The sequence below is a fragment of the Chenopodium quinoa genome, unplaced genomic scaffold, assembly GCF_001683475.1.
Source record: "Chenopodium quinoa cultivar QQ74 unplaced genomic scaffold, ASM168347v1, whole genome shotgun sequence".
Classification (NCBI taxonomy): domain Eukaryota; kingdom Viridiplantae; phylum Streptophyta; class Magnoliopsida; order Caryophyllales; family Amaranthaceae; genus Chenopodium; species Chenopodium quinoa.
In genome coordinates, this window is record NW_018743593.1 from 190,936 (window position 1) to 208,688 (window position 17,753).

At 35.7% G+C, this 17,753-nt stretch overlaps 2 protein-coding genes across 2 annotated transcripts; one reads left to right on the forward strand and one right to left on the reverse strand.

Annotated features, from left to right (window-relative positions):
• Positions 1-1,052: 1,052 nt before the first annotated feature.
• LOC110682743 lies at positions 1,053-8,598 on the forward strand. The gene is made up of 3 exons (XM_021859067.1): positions 1,053-1,566; positions 6,071-6,219; positions 7,655-8,598. The coding sequence occupies exons 1-3, from the start codon at positions 1,311-1,313 to the stop codon at positions 8,327-8,329; spliced, it is 1,080 nt and encodes a 359-aa protein (XP_021714759.1). The 5' UTR covers positions 1,053-1,310; the 3' UTR covers positions 8,330-8,598.
• Positions 8,599-9,918: 1,320 nt separating this feature from the next.
• Positions 9,919-15,706, reverse strand: LOC110682744 (probable serine/threonine-protein kinase At1g54610). The gene is made up of 8 exons (XM_021859068.1): positions 14,427-15,706; positions 13,319-13,603; positions 12,866-13,183; positions 12,092-12,319; positions 11,497-11,597; positions 11,090-11,198; positions 10,709-11,008; positions 9,919-10,585 (listed from the first exon to the last, which is right to left on the reverse strand). Exons 1-8 carry the CDS (start codon positions 14,952-14,954, stop codon positions 10,382-10,384), a joined length of 2,073 nt encoding a protein of 690 aa, XP_021714760.1. The 5' UTR covers positions 14,955-15,706; the 3' UTR covers positions 9,919-10,381.
• Between the last annotated feature and the right edge of the window lie 2,047 nt (positions 15,707-17,753).

Below are 17,753 nucleotides of genomic sequence, written 5' to 3' on the forward strand. Positions count from 1 at the left end.
ATCCATGTAAAGCCCAAACTCCCATCTTAATCCAAACTACTCTAGCCTTACAACTTACATGGCTTGTCATGACCTCATGAGACTCATTAATGGGCTTCGTAGTTGTTCAATCCAATACCATTGTGTGTGACCTCATAGGATCCATTCTATTAGCCTTTAGACTATTTAATTAGTCCAAAGATAATTTATTATTTTTAACAACAGACAATGACGACCAAAAAAATGAACTAATTATCTTCATAATAATGATCCTAGATATATTTAGAAATTGCAGGTGACGAAAACATAAATCATTCAAGTTTAATCTCATGGGGTCATCTCATATAACCTTACTAGCTTTAAATATGAGTGTGTGTTGCTTAAGCCTCACTTGGCTCATTCTCCTTGAACCAAGCAAGCACTTGCTCATGTAGGCAAGTGGGTTCCAGAAAACCTTGTGTGCCTATGCTTTCTTAAGTTGTTATTTTGTGTGATTCAGTCTCGTGTGCACTTTTTTTAAGTGGGTTGTTATTCTTGTTAACCTATTTTCTATTGGGCTTTGTACTATATTACTTTGTACTTCAAGAGCACTTAAGACTAAGGGCATGTTCTGATTTACTAAACTAAGCCGAATTGAATTGAGCTGAACTGAACTGATTGAAGCTGAACTGAGCTGGAATGAATATTTTATGAAAGAAGGAAATTTTCCTAAACTGATTGGAGCTAAACTGAACAGGATTGAAATTAAGCTGAAGATAACAAGCCCTAATTGGTGTTTGATTAGCATGATTTAAATTCAAATTAGACTTGAACCATTTTTTCTGGACCAAACTCGACTTAGTGACCCAACTAGACTTGATTTAACCCAAAATTGACTTAAACCAAAATTAGACTTTCACAGACACAATAATTTCGCATAACTCTAATCTAAACTAAACTCAATGTGACTAGACTCAACTCGATTAGACCAATCCCAACCTAATGACCCGAATTGACACTACCGTTAACGGGATACGGTTTTTCTACTGAAAGCCCAAGTCGTCATTTCTGTTTCAACCAAAAAATCGTCATTTGTATAATTGTATCATTGTATGTAATATTAAAAAGCATATTCTCTCTCCTTCTCTCTCTCCTCTCCATCTTGTGTCTGCATCCATCTCTCGTCCTTTTCATCTTTCCTCTTCTCTTCTGTTTCAACGTAATTAATTGGTTAATGCTCTTAGATTCTTCTGACCCTCTTCTCTTTTCCCCTTCACTAACTTCCTTCTTCCATTTTCCACCCAAAATTCAGCACAAATTAAGCAATACTCACCATTTTTTGATCGCAAATCATGGATCTGTGGTCTGTTCATGTCAAATACAGTAACCCAACTCCCATTTTTGCTCGAAATTCATTTCTTGATAAACCCACTTCCTTTAATTTTGCCAAGAATTCACCATTTTCAGTTGAAGATTGTGGGCGTTTATTTGATATTAGTATTCATTCTAAGCGCAAGCATTCTTTTTCTTATGGGTATAATACTTGTTCTTCCTTCGTTGTTCAAGCTAAAGGGAAGAAGAATTCTGATAATTTTTCATCTTCTTCAGGTACCCTTTCTATCATTCTTGTGAAGAATTCTTCCGAGTTGCTTTAATTTTTGCATTTGAATTTACCTGTTATTGTTTTTAGTGTTGATTTTATTTGCTTTTTTACTTATTGTTATTGCTTTGATATTTGCATTTTGTTATTGGTTTTCTTGGTTGTGTTTTAGGCATTATCGTAGTTACGGATTTTGTAACGAGTGGATGTCAATTAGCTTAGTCGGGTTTGTACCCAAGTCCTCGGATCAATAATTTCCATTTTTGGCTCTTTATACACCAAGAAAATGTATACGAAATATTCAATAAAAATGAAGTAGTCATGCAGTATAGTGACTATTACTTGGGAATATGATCGGGTGGATGTTTGTGTATTGGAAGCAATTAGCCAATTATTACGTCTTCTTGAGTGTTAAGGTTTCATTTCGAGGTTTTGCTACATGGTTTGGTACTTGTAATGGTGGAATTTGTTACAAAAGTCTGGACTCTTGGTTTCTTGGCTTTCGATTAGGTGCGCACTGATACAAGCCGAGTTGAATGTTGCAAGTTTTGGTGCTCGAGTTAAATGAATCACATGAACATAAATATAAGTTGTTGGAAGTTCTTTGTTCTAGCTTAATCATCAACTTTGTACTAGTTATATCTTACTATTTATTAGACACGCAGGTGATTGGAATGACGTTTGAGCACGTACTACTTTGAAGTTTGAATTATTGGAAAAACATATTCCTGAAAATCGGAAGGGTCTCATCGTAGTTTGAACTACTGAATGGAACTTGTTCAATTTATGGCTTCTTCCTGTAATGTTTTGGTACTTGTACTAGAAGTAGTGAGTGAACACAAGGACTAATATGCAATTAAAAATTTGATTGAAAAATAAGGATGCAGAATTTCTCGAGAACTTTCTTTATATTTTGTGCATTGTTTGGGTCTAGAAATGTTGTGTACATATGAAGTCAGTAATTTGTGATTCAATGTGCTCTTTATGTTACTTTATGATGACATATGCTAGGATATGTTGTATGAAAAAAAAAAAATTAAGACAAGTGTGATATGGTGAAGTTGGAGTCAAATTTGTTGAAGAGAGTGTTAATATTCTGCTTATATATTATTCACTTGATACTGAAGATGGGTTATCTTATAGCCATGTTGTAGTTTCTCAGTTTTAACATGGAAGGTATTCTCCTGAAAATGTGCCATATTTTTTTAATCTTGTGGTTCAGGATTTATTAAGAATTCTCTTTCAATTGACGAAACAAAATACATTGACGAGAAACGCGCAGGATGACTTGTTACTGGAATATCGTACCCATCCCACATCCCCTATCCATGAATTAGTGATAACTGTGGAAGAAAATGCTGAGATTTCTGACAGGATAAAGAACTAAAGCTCTGTCTACTGCCTTCCATGCCCAACATTTTACCACTACTTCTTTATTATCACATGCAGTAATCTCACTATTGTCTGGACTTTTATGAATTACCTGAGGTTTATGGATAGTCTAACCTAGTACATAGGTCAATGAGAAGAGCTAGAGTTTGGTTTTAATGTACGATGTATTCCTTATGAAGAGGTTATCAGTGTGATGGTTCTATTTACAGAAATTTGGAGTTACTGAGAGTATCTTATGTAGAAAGATACAATTATTATTCTTCTATGAATTTGATGTATACATTGAAGTGCAAAAGGTTTAGATGGGGATTTGGGGACTGAGAGTCTGAGATTGACTGCTGTTGAAGCGGTTTATATAGCAAGTTAAGTAAGGCAGCGAGCTTCAGATACTATTAGGTTTGTTTGAGTAATAAACTGTATTTCATTTATTTATGGGGAGGGGATAATACTTGTTGCAGTTGTATTGATTTAATAAGGAGCAGGAATTTGAATCCTTATTCTGTTGTGGGGTGAGAAGAACTAGATATGATATTTTCTAAAGAAAGGGAAACATAATTGTTCAGATGGAATTAACAATTCATCGAGGTTTTTTTTAAACTTAATAAGTTGTCTGCACACATGGGCATGATGACGGAAAAAAATAATATGTAACTCATAATTAAGGGTAGATCTATGTAGGATCCAAGGTGGCATGTTCCCAATTTTTATAATAACCTTTTGATGCAATGTATGATACAATAAATTAAATGTGTAAGCGTTACACAATTACACATTGAAACAATTATTTTATTGGTTGAGTCATACCCTGCACAGCACACGCACAGAAGTCCATGTTTCTAGAGATCTTTGGTCTTTGATCATAACTTTTGTAGTTGTAAGGTCTAAGGTATTGAAAAGCTGCAATTGCTTGGAATTTAATTGTAGTTATAGTGAAATTTTTTTGGATCATAAATATTTGACACTTTGAAAGCTTGAATGTAGAGATTAATCAAGATATATTTTTATTTACATCTTTATTGTATGTAAATTTCTGACATTTTATTGTTATTGGAAGACAGAGATTGTAGAGACATATAAAAATGTACATTATGAATTGTCTTACATCTGATAAGTTGAGAGAAATAACTAATCTACAAGCCACAGGTAAAAGCGATTATTGGTTTCTTATTTTTATTTTGGCGCACCATAGTTTCAAATCTCCCTTTCTGGGCACCAAGATATAAAGGGAAATATATAAAAATCAAAACTTGGTCCAATTTCAGCAAATTGCCTCCTTAAATATCTTGTTATATTTTATTACATCAAAACAGACCTTTAGTTTTGCTCATATATATAAGGAAAATTGAAAATTAATAATCCCACCTTTCTCATTTCTACTCGAAACAGTTCCACCTTTTCGAAATCCGGAAACAACCCCACCTCACCCCATCTGCCCAAAATGATACTTTTTACCTCTTTTTCTACAGGTAAATTTTTTTTTTTCCCTTTTTCTTCAATTTCTTTCCTTCATCTTCTACCTTGACCACCTGAAAAACTCCATAACCACCACTTCCTTCCCCTTCTTGGCAAAGTGCTCACACATGGCATGCATTTTTTTTTTTTTTTTATTATTATTATTATTTTTTCTTTTTATTTGTGAACATGGTTGGGTGCATGAGAAGATGGGGTGCTACGGTCAAAGGGGAAAGGAAAAGGGAAGTTCCAAACGAAGGACTCACTCTGAAGGGGCAATTGAAGGATTTTTCCTTTCCAAATTACTAGTATTTTCCAAAGAGCAGTACCAAAAAAATATTGATGTTCATGGCCAACGCATTATGTCATCTCTCACTCAAACTTCATGGTTTTGTTCTCTTCACTCTACCAAAACCTTTCAACCCACCCAAAAAAAACAGTCTTTTTTTACCCCACAAATCCCAAATTTATCAATTTTAAACCCTTGAAATTCTCTTCAATTATTGCCAGAAATTCGAAAGATGAATTGAAGGAGCCAGAAGGGAAGGGGGGAATCGGGGAAGAGGCAAGGTGGGGGAGTTCATATTTGGCAGGGAAAGGGGTGGGGTGTTTTCGGCGGGGAAGGGGGTGCTGCGGCAATGAGGAGGGAATCGGGGAAGAGGCAAGGTGAGGAAGGGGTGGGAATAAAGGAATGGGGTGGGGGTGTTTTCGGTGGGGAAGGGGAGTGCTTCGGCAGAGGTTCGTGGGTTTTTGGTTTAGATGGATATGGATCGGGAAGAGGGAAGAGGAACAGGAAAGTAAAGAGGGTGAGGGCTGATTTGTTTTTCTAATTATTTTTGTTTCATATTTTTTGTAATTATTAAAAAAAAATTAAATAGGACCAATTAAAAGGAGGACATGTAACACGTAACTTCACCTCATAATCCGGTAAAAGGCTTGTTTTGAGAATATGGAGGTTAAAGGTGGGATTGTTTCCAGATTTCAAAAAGGTGGGATTGTTTTGAGCTAAATTGGCAAAGGTGGGATTATTAGTTTCCATATTCCCTATGTATAAGCACATTGAATTAATCCACCAGCTGAAAATTTTTATTAGAAAATGAAGCATAAAATGAAGTATAATAAATGCTTTCTTGTGTATCCAATCAAAACCAAAGAGAGAATTGGGAGCATGGTATCTTTCTCTCTAATGTATCCATCATCTTGCTCCTCCTATTTTTAATATAATACATTGACCTTATATTAAAAGCCTAAAATATAATACATTGACCTTATATTAATTCCTCTGGAGCCCTACCCAGGTGGCATGGGGGTGCTCTGCTTTTCGGAGCAGACCAATCTTCCGAGGGAGGGAGGGGTTGTATGTAGGTAGTGATGTCAAATTGGGCGCCTAGGTCAGGTTCAAGCCAAGTCAATTGCATTTGGCTCATGCTAGATAAGTATTTCTTGAAGATTGAATTTATGTTCAGGTCACTTTGGATTTGGTCTGGTTGTTCTCAGATCTGTATCATATAGCTATAGATGTTGGCAGCCATATTATGTAATAATAGGGAGGTTGTTTCCAGTTGACTTTTTATTCAATATACAATGACTATTTGCAAACAAACATTCAATATGATATCTTTGGGTCATTGAAAGCCTTGTTAATTGTGGATGTGATTGTAAATGTAGGAAATGGTGACCATTCAAAATCAGGGGGGAACGGTTCCAAAGGAAATAATTCTGATGGGAAGAAATCAAATAACAATGCAAATCAAAAGCCTCAGCACATAATACAAGACTGGAGAGAGTTTAGAGCTACACTCTTTGCTCGTGAGCAGGTAATCCATAGTATTTTGGGTTTTCAGTTATCTTTGTTGCTTTATTCTTGCTGGTACCCTGTAATATATCTATATGTCCAAGATTGCTATAGATAAGTTTTACAGTCACAATAATTCTAGAAAGCTTTGCAATGTCTGTGATGCTTTGGTTGCCTGTCTGGTCATTTGGTCCTGCCACGTCTGAAACTTGAATAAATTTACTCATGGCTCCTTTTTTGTTTTATGCCTGTTTTTGGCACTCAATCTTGTTCCAAATATGTATATTAGTGTGTAGAAAATTACAAGTATGCTAGAATATGGATCCTGTGTACGATTGCCATTTGATTTTTTTAGTTTATTGCTGAAGATTTTTGCACTGTTTGTAGAAATATTCTTAGCCTTTGCAACATTGAAAAGATTTTAAGAAAAAGAAGATTATGGAGTTTTGCTGATTGATGGTGATTTTTTATTTTTTTTTTTTTATTTTTCTACTTTTTATAATTTAACAAAAAAAAAGATTGGGGTTTTGATTGGTGAAAAATGAATAAGTGGGGATTGGTTGATTAAAGGTGAAAAAAACTTTTATTTAGAGATGGAGGGAGTAAGTCTTAAAATTTTGATTTTTATTATTAATGCATCCAAAAATTCCTTGGGATTATTAATGCATCCTTGATGCCCCTTTTATTTTTATTATTTCTCATTTTTCTATGAGGCTGCTCTAAACTGTTTGCTGTGATCTCTTATGGATTTTGATCGCTAAAAATTTTCGTGATCTTGTTATATGAACTCTTAATTATTATTGAGGAGTTTATTTTGTTTGGGTTCATGTCATGTTCACTGATTATCGAAAGTAATGGACAATGATGTCGTTTTGAGTTAGGAATAGTAATGAGAGCCGAATTCTAATTTGGCAAGGGAATTTATACAGTTGATGCATAATTTAGTTGCATCTTGGGACGACAGCAACTAAATGTTTACCAGCTAGATATTCTGGAACCCACTTTTAGTTCCATGCTATTTAATTACTGAATTGTTAGTAAATTTTCAGTTGACAAGTTAGTTTTTGATGATCTCAAACATGGTAAAGCATTTGGTAAGATGATTTAAAGACATTGTGTACAATGAGCTACTTCTAGCTCGAATTTCCAAATGGCTTCATTTTAGTTGTTATGCAATATGCTTTTATCCCTTTTGTTAACTTTGCCCTCCTATAAACCCCCAGTGTGAACTGCTACTATCTTTAAATACCTTTCTGATAAGGATATTTGACTGATTGAGTCATATTATGGGACTTCTTTTTTCATTTGCATAATGCTTAATACAGCAATTGGCTTTGTTGAGGGAGTAATTCAGACTGATTGTTGACAGTTATTTTCTTGTGGAATTTGCATGGGTAACCTGGTGCATTATTACTATTCCATCTCTTCTCCTGATCTATGCTTGTAAATCTTATTAGGCAGAATCAGTTGACTCCAGCAGTCATGGCCATGACGGCTCACATACAGAATCAAAACCATTAGGCATGAAGTGGGCCCATCCTATTTCAGTGCCAGAGGCAGGCTCCGTTCTTGTTGCCACAGAAAAGCTAGACGGTGTTCGTACTTTTGAGAGAACTGTGGTTCTCCTCCTCAGATCTGGGACTCGGCACCCTCAAGAAGGCCCCTTTGGAGTTGTAATCAACCGCCCTCTTCATAAAAAGATCAAGCACATGAAGCCCAATAATCTTGAATTAGCCACCACCTTTGCTGATTGTTCATTGCATTTTGGTGGGCCCCTTGAAGCAAGCATGTTCCTGTTAAAAACAGGGGAAAAACCCAAGATTCCTGGATTTGAAGAGGTTATCCCTGGCCTGTGTTTTGGTGCTAAAAATAGTTTGGATGAAGCAATGGGATTGGTGAAAAAAGGTGTGCTTAAGCCTCATGACTTCCAATTTTTTGTTGGTTATGCTGGGTGGCAACTTGATCAATTACGGGAAGAAATTGATTCCAAGTATTGGCATGTGGCTGCATGCAGCACAAACTTGTTATTCGGCAGTTCACTTGATTCGTCAGAAGGTTTGTGGGAAGAGATTTTACAATTGATGGGTGGTCAGTACTCAGAGCTCAGTCGAAAGCCTAAGCAAGATCTGTAATTGTACTTTTTTTTACGGTGCAGGGACTTGTATACTTAGTAATAAGCTTGTGGTGGAATATGAATGAGTACGAAAGTTTGTATGTTGAAGTGTTAAACTGAATGTACATAGAAGGTTGGAGAATACTTTCAGATAGTAGATTGCGCTTTTTAGTTAGCCTATTCAGGTACTTGTATGTAGTTATACTGCATCTTCTTTAATTTTAAAGACTCATTTTCTATAGAGAAAATTAGCCCAAATAATTCAGAATTTTGCTGCTCTGCTGTTAATTCGAGTTTGTAAAGTATTTACTAGTACTAAGCAGTACTTTGTAATATATAAACTCCCTCATGCTTACAACTGCATCGTGTAATCTTAACAGCTTGAGTAAAAATAGTCCATGTATCGACTACTTGGTACTACTACTTACTCCTATATACGAAATATATCTATGTTTGGCTTTCTAAAGTACCTTTGGCAGTAAATTGCTCTTATTTTATACCGAGTATTCACTTGTCTTATCATTGCACTTTGTAAGAAATATGGGATATGGGAAAGTTATAGTCAGAAATTTTGGCATTAAAAGTCCATGACACATATTAAAACGTTGTAGTATATTATAAGGTACGAGTGTGTGTGTAACTGGACCAAAATCAGCTTAGATGCTTGATGGTACAAAATTCTGTTACGGTTAGAAACAATCAAACATGCACAAATTGGTATTAGCAATGACTTTTGGTTGGGGGGGGGGGATAATTAGGTTGGTAGTCATTGAGAGGATTTTAAACAAGGGTTCTAATGATGGTAGGTGGCGATAATTAGGATGATAATTCACAACAAGGTTCTAAAATATGGATTCTAAATATGGCAGGTAATGCTAATTAGATAGACTGATCGTCACCATAGGGATATGTGGATTTTAAAGATGACAGGTGAAGTTGATTAGGTAGGTAGTCACAACTGTTTTTTTACACGCGGATTAAAAAGATGACCAATGAGGCTAAGATGGCAAGTGCATAGATTAGTCGCTACTCGCTAGTCACAAAATAATTCAAAAGTGTAGATGCCTCTCAAATTATACAGAGTACCATTTGTAACGTAACAAGCTAAGCCATTTGTTCCAAAGAGGATGAATGTAACAGATATTAATTTGCTCCTTTGCATGGTTGAAAAAATGGGACTGTATAGTTGATACCTTATGATATTATTGATGTCCATACAATGTTCTTCATATTAAAAATATCCAGATTTGTTCATGTAATTTCCCTTTTAATGTTGATACAAGTAAATAATGGTAGAGATAGTAAACGAATAAGGAACACTCTGTTAACAGCTTAACACAAGGTTAGTTGGGCCAGATTAGGTGTCACGGCAAGGTTTTAAACATGAATTTTAGTGATGGCAACTGTGTTAATTAGGCTGCCAGGCTGGTAGTCATGGCATGGTTTATAAATGTAAGAACATATAGAAGGTTGCGTGGGCTCAGTTGATAGTAACAAAATAATATTAAACGTAACTAGCACGAGTCATTGTTCCGAAAAGGATGTACATATCTGATAAAGCAGTTGTAATTTGCTCCTTTACATTGATGGAAAGATGGAACTATGTGGATGATACCTCATAATACTCTTACAAAGTTACAATGTAGTATATATAACTGGACCAAATCAGCTAAGACACGTAATAAGATGAAAAGATTAGAAACAACCAAACAGGCACGAACTGGTATTAGCAATGAAATCAAACTTTCAGGTACATGTAAATATGGACATATAAATCAGCACTCTACATTGTTTACATATACGTGTATAGGCTTTGGATTTACAATTCCCCTCATCTCTTACTCTTTTCCTTTACAAATAAATCTCCACATTCTAAACACTTGGAATACACCAGGTAAAAGAGTTTGTCAATCCTATTCTTCTCCGACACTCACTGGAGCTCTGTTCGAATCCTGGTTGATTAAACTTTTTTAGAATGTATATACCCGCTTCTCTCAAATGTCATGTTGAGCTCCTTTGTCATCAGCCAAGTTCACGAGGAGAAACAGTTTCTTTTGTGTTATACTGTCAGTTACCAGCCATTTCTTCCATTAGAGTATTGCAGCTGAACCTCCCCAACATCATTATTGGTTTTGTTTCTGGCTTTCTCCATGCGCGATTTTCTAACAGCCTGCTGAATTTGCCTCTCATGCTCTTTCAACATATCTTCAATATTTCCCCCAGGAGGAACAAGAGGTCCAGAGTAGTGAATTCTGTTTTTCTTCGGCACGTAACCCTTTTACATTGAGAAACATAAGAAGATTAAATATGTGAAAAAGCACCATTTGTATCTGAGTGAAGTAAAGAATGAAAAACGTTTGGATACCCAAATATAATTGTGATTGTTGAGGATACTTACATTGTCTTTGCCAGAAGGCCAGTCATCCCTTGTGTATGAGTCTGCTCTGTCTGGAGTCACAGCATGTTTTTGAGACCTTGAATCAGGTCTATCTTTTGAAGCGCTGTAAGCCCTTCCTGGGGCTTGGTGTGCATCATTTTCATCCTTAGCCTTTCTATTCCATGCCGATCCAACAGCACTTGGGTGAACCATTGAACTGCAATGAGATAGACCATTGGCTGTGTTTCGCGTTTGTGCATCAACTGTAAAGGCATTCCCTCCATTTCCTTGAGCATTGTAATTTCTTGCACTTTTATCTCCCTACAATAAAATGTTTTCAAGCAAAGTCAGGTAATGAGGCACATGAAACTAAAACTATCAATTGATTGAGTGGAAAAGTACCTTTAAAGAGACTTCTCCATTAGCATCATACTCTGGGGTTGGTTTGGAATCTCTTGGACCTCTCCTAACAGATTCAGGCCCTCGTCCTTTAACAGCATCTGCCTTTCGCCTGAAATAATATTACAGGGAATTTAAACGTAGGATGAGTTTTAATAGCCATTAAAATTAAAGGACGGGCTTGTAAGTAATTAAATTGTAGTGGCAAGGTAATACATGCATCTCCTTCTATGCTGTTGATTGTGATATTAGTGCTCCAAATAAGGCTTAATTTCTACTGCGTTTTTCTGATTGCCAGTTTGTTAATTATTCTTTTGGAAGAAATGAAAATTTTTCTTCTTCAAGGAAATTTATAAATGGTGAGAGCAAAAATACTGCTGTTAAATTGATTACTAATGTTTAGTACATACCTTCTGGCTTCTTCATCACGGACTTTTATGTCGAATTCCTTCGTTGGAGGACATTTTGGCAAGCATAATGGATCACAAGGAAGTGGATGCGTTGTGAAAAACTGGATGGGAAAAATGAAGTTTTTACAAAGTGGAATAGACAATCAAATGCAAATAGATTGCCACAGAATAAAGTTCACTGACTCCTTGCTTTGATAAGAAACAGTTGCAACTATGCAAGGTCAAAGCAGGCTAGAAGTGGAGCAACTTAAGAAAATGATATAACATTGACATACATAATATTTGAGTGATTAAAAGACAGTATAAACAAACCTGTTGCAGATGTAACCTTGTTATCTTTTTAATATACCAAAGGTGATTTTTCACAAATTTGAGTGTAAAACAAGCATTAAGAAAAAATATGAGTATAAAACAAACATTAATACAAAAATAATATACAAGAATATGATTTTCACAATGTCTGTCCTTCTAGCACTAGCAAAGTCATGGTTCAGACGTTCAATGAAAAATGCACAGCAGGATCAAAATGTCAAATTTCATTATTGAGCAGTGATAGTAAAAAAAAAATGAAATAAACATATAAAACGGTAATCACCTCGCTTTTTAAAGCAGCTGAAGCGGTTCCTCTTCTTTCTGGTTCAATAGAGAGAAGGGCATCAACAAGCGTTAAAGCTGAAGCAGGAAAGTCTTTAAATGTCTCCATGAGACGGCGCTTATATGGTTGTGAGGGTTTAAAACTAGTTGCATGCGGGAATTTTGTCCTCTTCCAGTATAATTCAGATGGTGAGCCACAAAGCTTGAAAATCTTGTGCATTTGTTCCACCTATACATGTTCACAAATGATCCATAAATATTTGAATTCTGATGTTGGTTTAAAACAATGATATAGCTAACTAAATACTTCGTATATAAGTTCTAAAAGTAAGGTGTTCATCAAGAATAAAATTGATGCAATCGAATTTCTGGCTAGAATTTGCATTTATTTGTGATGAAGTATTGTGATCTCCAACTGAAATTTTTAAAGCGCTGGAAATAGGAATAGCCATTATTATTGCAGACAAAAAAGATCTCAATATCAATACTTTGTGACTGAGTTTATACCAATTTCTCACTTAAGCTTCTCTTAGGAAACTTGAGGTTTAAATGAATACTCAAGTTAAAGAACATGAATGTAGAGTATGACAAGAAGCATTTTTTAGTTTTCACAGGACGTGACTCGTGAGGTGACCTAATGAGTAACCTTTTTGCAGACTAAAGATCCTTACTAAGAAATGGGGTGTAATTGACCCTCTTATTTTTAGAATTCAAAGTTTGCAATATCAAAGATTTAATAGAGGAACAAATGAATTTCTGGTTCACTTCAGATTACCTCTGTTCTTCCTGGCATGATTGGCTTCCCAGCGAATAGTTCTGCAACTATGCAACCCACACTCCACATATCTACAGCAATGCCATAGTTAGTTGAGCCCAGCAAAAGTTCAGGTGCCCTATACCATAAGGTTACCACACGACTTGTTAATGGCTGCTTTTGGCCAGGCTTGAAGCAAGTTGCCAGACCAAAATCTGCAATTTTGAGCACACCGTCATTGTTGATGAGAAGGTTTGAACCTTTGATGTCTCGGTGAAGGACTCCACGACTATGGCAGTGTACTAGTCCAGAGAGCAGCTGTTGCATATAGCACTTGATCTGAAAGAGTACAAAATTAAGATAAGAAAAAAAAAAAAAAAAAAAAGGATATTAACACAAAAATATGGATCTCTCTTGATAAATAATTAAATAATAAATAGTATACAGTTTCGTGAATAAGTTGACAGGAAGTACCTGTGGTTCTGTGAATCTATTACCAGGCCTTGCTAAAAGCCCAGCTAGATCATGCTCCATGTACTCAAACACTAGGTACAAGCTTCCTGACATCCTTGATGTGACTAAACCCTCAAGCTTCATAACGTTTGGATGATCTAATTTACGTAAAATAAGTATTTCCCTAGCCATGAACCGAACACTCTCTGGATCCATGTTGACAAACCTCACTTTCTTCATAGCAACTAATTTCCCAGTTTCAAGGTCACGAGCCTTATACACACTGCTGTAAGTTCCTTGTCCAATCTGTGTACAAGTAGCAAATGAACTGGAATAAATAATCTAGACAGTTAAAACTTGGTTAATAAACTTCAGAGAGACAAGCTTGTGTAAGCACTAGTGCATTTATACAGGAAGATGCATGTTACAACAGATAACTAAATCAGAAACACAAAAACACCAGAAAAAAGTCGGCATTGTTTGTTACCTTTTATTATCCAAATGCAATTCAATTAAATCATACCCCTAACTCTATATCGTACAATGTAGGAACCTTAACTCTGAATACAAAATCATGCATGCATGGATATTATTGTCTTGAAATCCCTAGTTCATTTCTCAGTAAACATTGATCTCAATTGAAAATATGCAGACTACAAGAGTAAAGTTTTTCCTTGAAGAACAATTCAACAAGATGTTAAGCTATTTGGGTTCACATTGTATGACATTTTTAATAAAAGGCAATTAAATTGAACAAAACTAATTGATGGGAGATTCTACAATTCTACTTATGCATGTAACATCAAGAATACATTCTTGCACTTTTAATGCTGCAAACAGATAAATAAAATCTTTATTTAAGGAAAAACAAGCTAAAGAAAGATGACATAAGTAACAAATGAGACACAAAGCACAAGATACAAAAACATTCTTGAGAGGAATCGTGAATGGAAAACTAGAATAAAAATTATGCAAGACACAAACAGAATTCAGCTGCAAGACCATGGAAGCAAAAATGCAAGCGCAGTCAAAGAGTCACAATAATCTTAACATGTCATAATGAACTGTCATAAGAACCAAATGTATACAAACTAAGAAATAAGCAAGAAATAAAGAAAATCCAACTGACTTTGTCCAACTTCTCAAATGAATCTGCCCTTCTAGGCACCCATCCGTGTATAGCCTCTCCGGCAACAGAACTCAACCAAGAAGGCCAGCCAGCAATAACTTGCTCGCCATGAGGGCCTCGCGGTATACTAACTATCCCGTTCACAGGCTTAGGACCTCCATTAACTCCTAAATCCACGGTAGCCCCCCTTCTATGATGAGACCCTCTAGATGATGGTCTTTCTACAATAATTGTCTTAGGTTTCTCCCCTTGATCATCCACTTGTTTATTGGATAAAGAACTCGAATAGCCATTCGACAAAGTACCCGAATTGACCTTTGAAGGAGGCCTGCTAGACCCACTCAGGGAACCTGAAAGATTGGCACCAGAAGGTACCCTTGATGGTGGCCTACTCCTAGTTGACCCGTCACCAAACCCATTCGAATTCTCCCTAGTTGTTGAGGGAAGCAAATGTACTTGAGACTTATTCACCTCTCTTTGTTCATTATTACCAGATGATTCCTTAAGAGTAGAACAAATGCAGCCCATAATAACAATCAATCCCCTTCTAAGCCACCTTTCTACAAACAGGTTATGTGCAAAAACTCTAACTCGACCGCCTTTTGATAATGTTTTGGCATTAAAACACCAACTTAAACCCTTTTATGCCCTTTAAACCAATACGGGCACCCTTCAATTTGGTCAAATTTCACAATGTACCAAAAATTTTCCAGGTTTGTCAATTGGGTTCTTCAAATTACAAGAGAAGAACTCAATCAACTACCCGAAAAAACCAAAAAATACCCAGTGAATTGAATGAAACCCGGAAAATTGAATGAATGGAATGAATTTGACTTGCCAATTTGGCAATGTATGCTAAAAACTTGATTGAAAAAATTAAAGTCAAAGGCAATATAACCCAGATGATGATATTGATAAAAAAAAATTGAATGAAATGATCAAAAAATTGTACTCTATTAAGATTTGGTTTAAGGAGAAGAAAATAAAGAAATAACGAAATAATTGAATAATTCAATGTTTTAAAAAAATAAAAAAACCAGACCAGAAATCCAAGAAAAAAAAATAAAGAATAAATTTGAAAGACAAAAATACCCAAAAAATTAAATTATGAATTAAGAGTTTCTGGTCTAGGTGGGCCCTCACTGCAGCTTCCCAAGAACTCAAAAAAAGCTTAAAAATCTAAGGAAAACTCCATTAATATAAAACTCTACAAGAAACTAATTAATTAATTAATAAAAAACAGAGGAAGAAAAAAAAGATTATAAATTAAAACAGGGTGAATATTTTAAGTCTTTTTTTTGTTTATTTCACTCAATTATTTATTTATTTTTTTATTTCCAGATGGATTTGTTAGTTGTTTAGGGGGGTGTTTTGATGTAATCCTACAAATGCGAAAAGCCACAAATTATGATGCAAATTTTAGAGAGGGAAAGTTAGAGAGAGAAAGAAGAAGCAGCATGAAGATGGAGGGAAGAAACAACTCAAAACAAACAGATTCTTTTTTGTTGTTGGTTTGTTTAGTTTCAAATATTCAGTTAATAAAAAGGTGTTGTTTGCCACGAAGAAATGCCACGTTGGCTATTAAACTAACGTTAATAAATAAATAAATATCTAAATAAAAAGAATTGGCACTTCTTAAAATGAGTAATCCGTAGTAACTAGTAAGCTACCCCGTAATAACCTAGTAATTAGTTGCAATGTGGTTTTTAAACTTATGAGTTATGATGGGTGCGGCTAATTAGATAGCATTTAGAGACGTATATCTAATTAGGTTGATAGTCATAACAAAGTTTAACTAAAAATGTGATAAAAGATGGCTCTTCACAAATGTACTCTCTCTCTCTCTCTCTCTCTCTCTCTCTCTCTCTCTCTCTCTCTCTCTCTCTCAATGTGCTAGAAATTTTTCTTCCATCAATTTTTCATAGGGATTGAACCTCCAACTTAATATTTTACATAAGTATGAGTTATTATTTCAGAAACGATGAAAAATATAAAGATAGCTTTTATATGTGAATTATAAAGATGGTTTTGTAGAGCTGATTAGGTAAGTAATCACAATAAATACATAGGATTATTACAACTAGGCTTATTTAGGTTGGTAGTTAAGCCATAGTTAATCTCTATGATGTTCTTCATATGTAATTTACTAGTTAAACATCTTTTTCTTATCATGTTAAAAAATATTTAATTCGTTTAATATGCAAGTAAATTAAGACACCGGATATAATGAACAAGGAACTACAACATTATCAACTAAAAACATAATTAGGTCAATTAATCACATGGTTTTTTATTTTTAAATTTTTTTGTACTTAAAATGTTTTTTTTTCAATTTTCTCCCTTCCTCCGTTAAATCCGGCCACCTTGACCCTCACCAGTCACCACCTCCCTTTCCAGCCACCCTCCCCTTCACCTCCCTTTTCAGCCACCTTGTCTTTCTGGCCACAACCCGCCCGAAACCGGCCAATACCCACCCCAAAAACCCCACCCTCCAAAACCCACACCCTTGAAACCTCCACCAGCCACCATCTTTCCTATCACTAGCAAACCCTGAAACCCCCTATCAACACGCTACTATCCTCCTTCGACAGCAATCGCAAGCAGCCGCCACCAATCGCCCCCCGCCCCTGCTGCTCCCTCACGCACCAACCCGTAACACCACTCACCTACGAGCCCTCTACTTCCCAGTACTAGCACCACCTGCTCGCAAGTCGCAACCCCTCGCGTAGCAGAATCGCGCCCACTAGCAGCCACCAATTCGAACAAGCAAAACTGTAGCCCACGGAGCTACAGAGTTGACAGGGAGGCTGAGCAGGAAGGTAGAAAGGTAGGGGAAGTGCACTAGGGCAGAGAGAGTGAATTGGTGGTTGTGGCCTGTGGGGAAAGGGTGGGTGGGTGGCTGAGAGGAGGAAAGAAGGATTTTTTTTTCCTTTATTTATTTTGTTAAATTGAAAAGCAAGAAAAAAAATTACTTAAAGTGTAGGTAACCAGTAATCTTGGCCTAATAAAAACGAATAGGGTGTAAAGCTTGGATTATTCATGAATAACCAAACGGTCAGATTATTAAAAATAAATGGGATATTCCCATTGATACACTCCAGGTTTTGACTTTTCTCAATGGTACCACAGTTTTTTTGACTTCCTGCTGATACACCCAAGGTTTTTGACTTTATAATTCACGTACCTAAGTCTGTTAATCAGACGTTAATAACTTGATAAATTAACATCTTAGGCTTAGTAAAAGATGAAATGACTAATATACCCCTTTTTTAATCCATTCCCTCCAAATTTTCCCCCTTAAATTGTCTGTTATTTCCCTCCAACTTC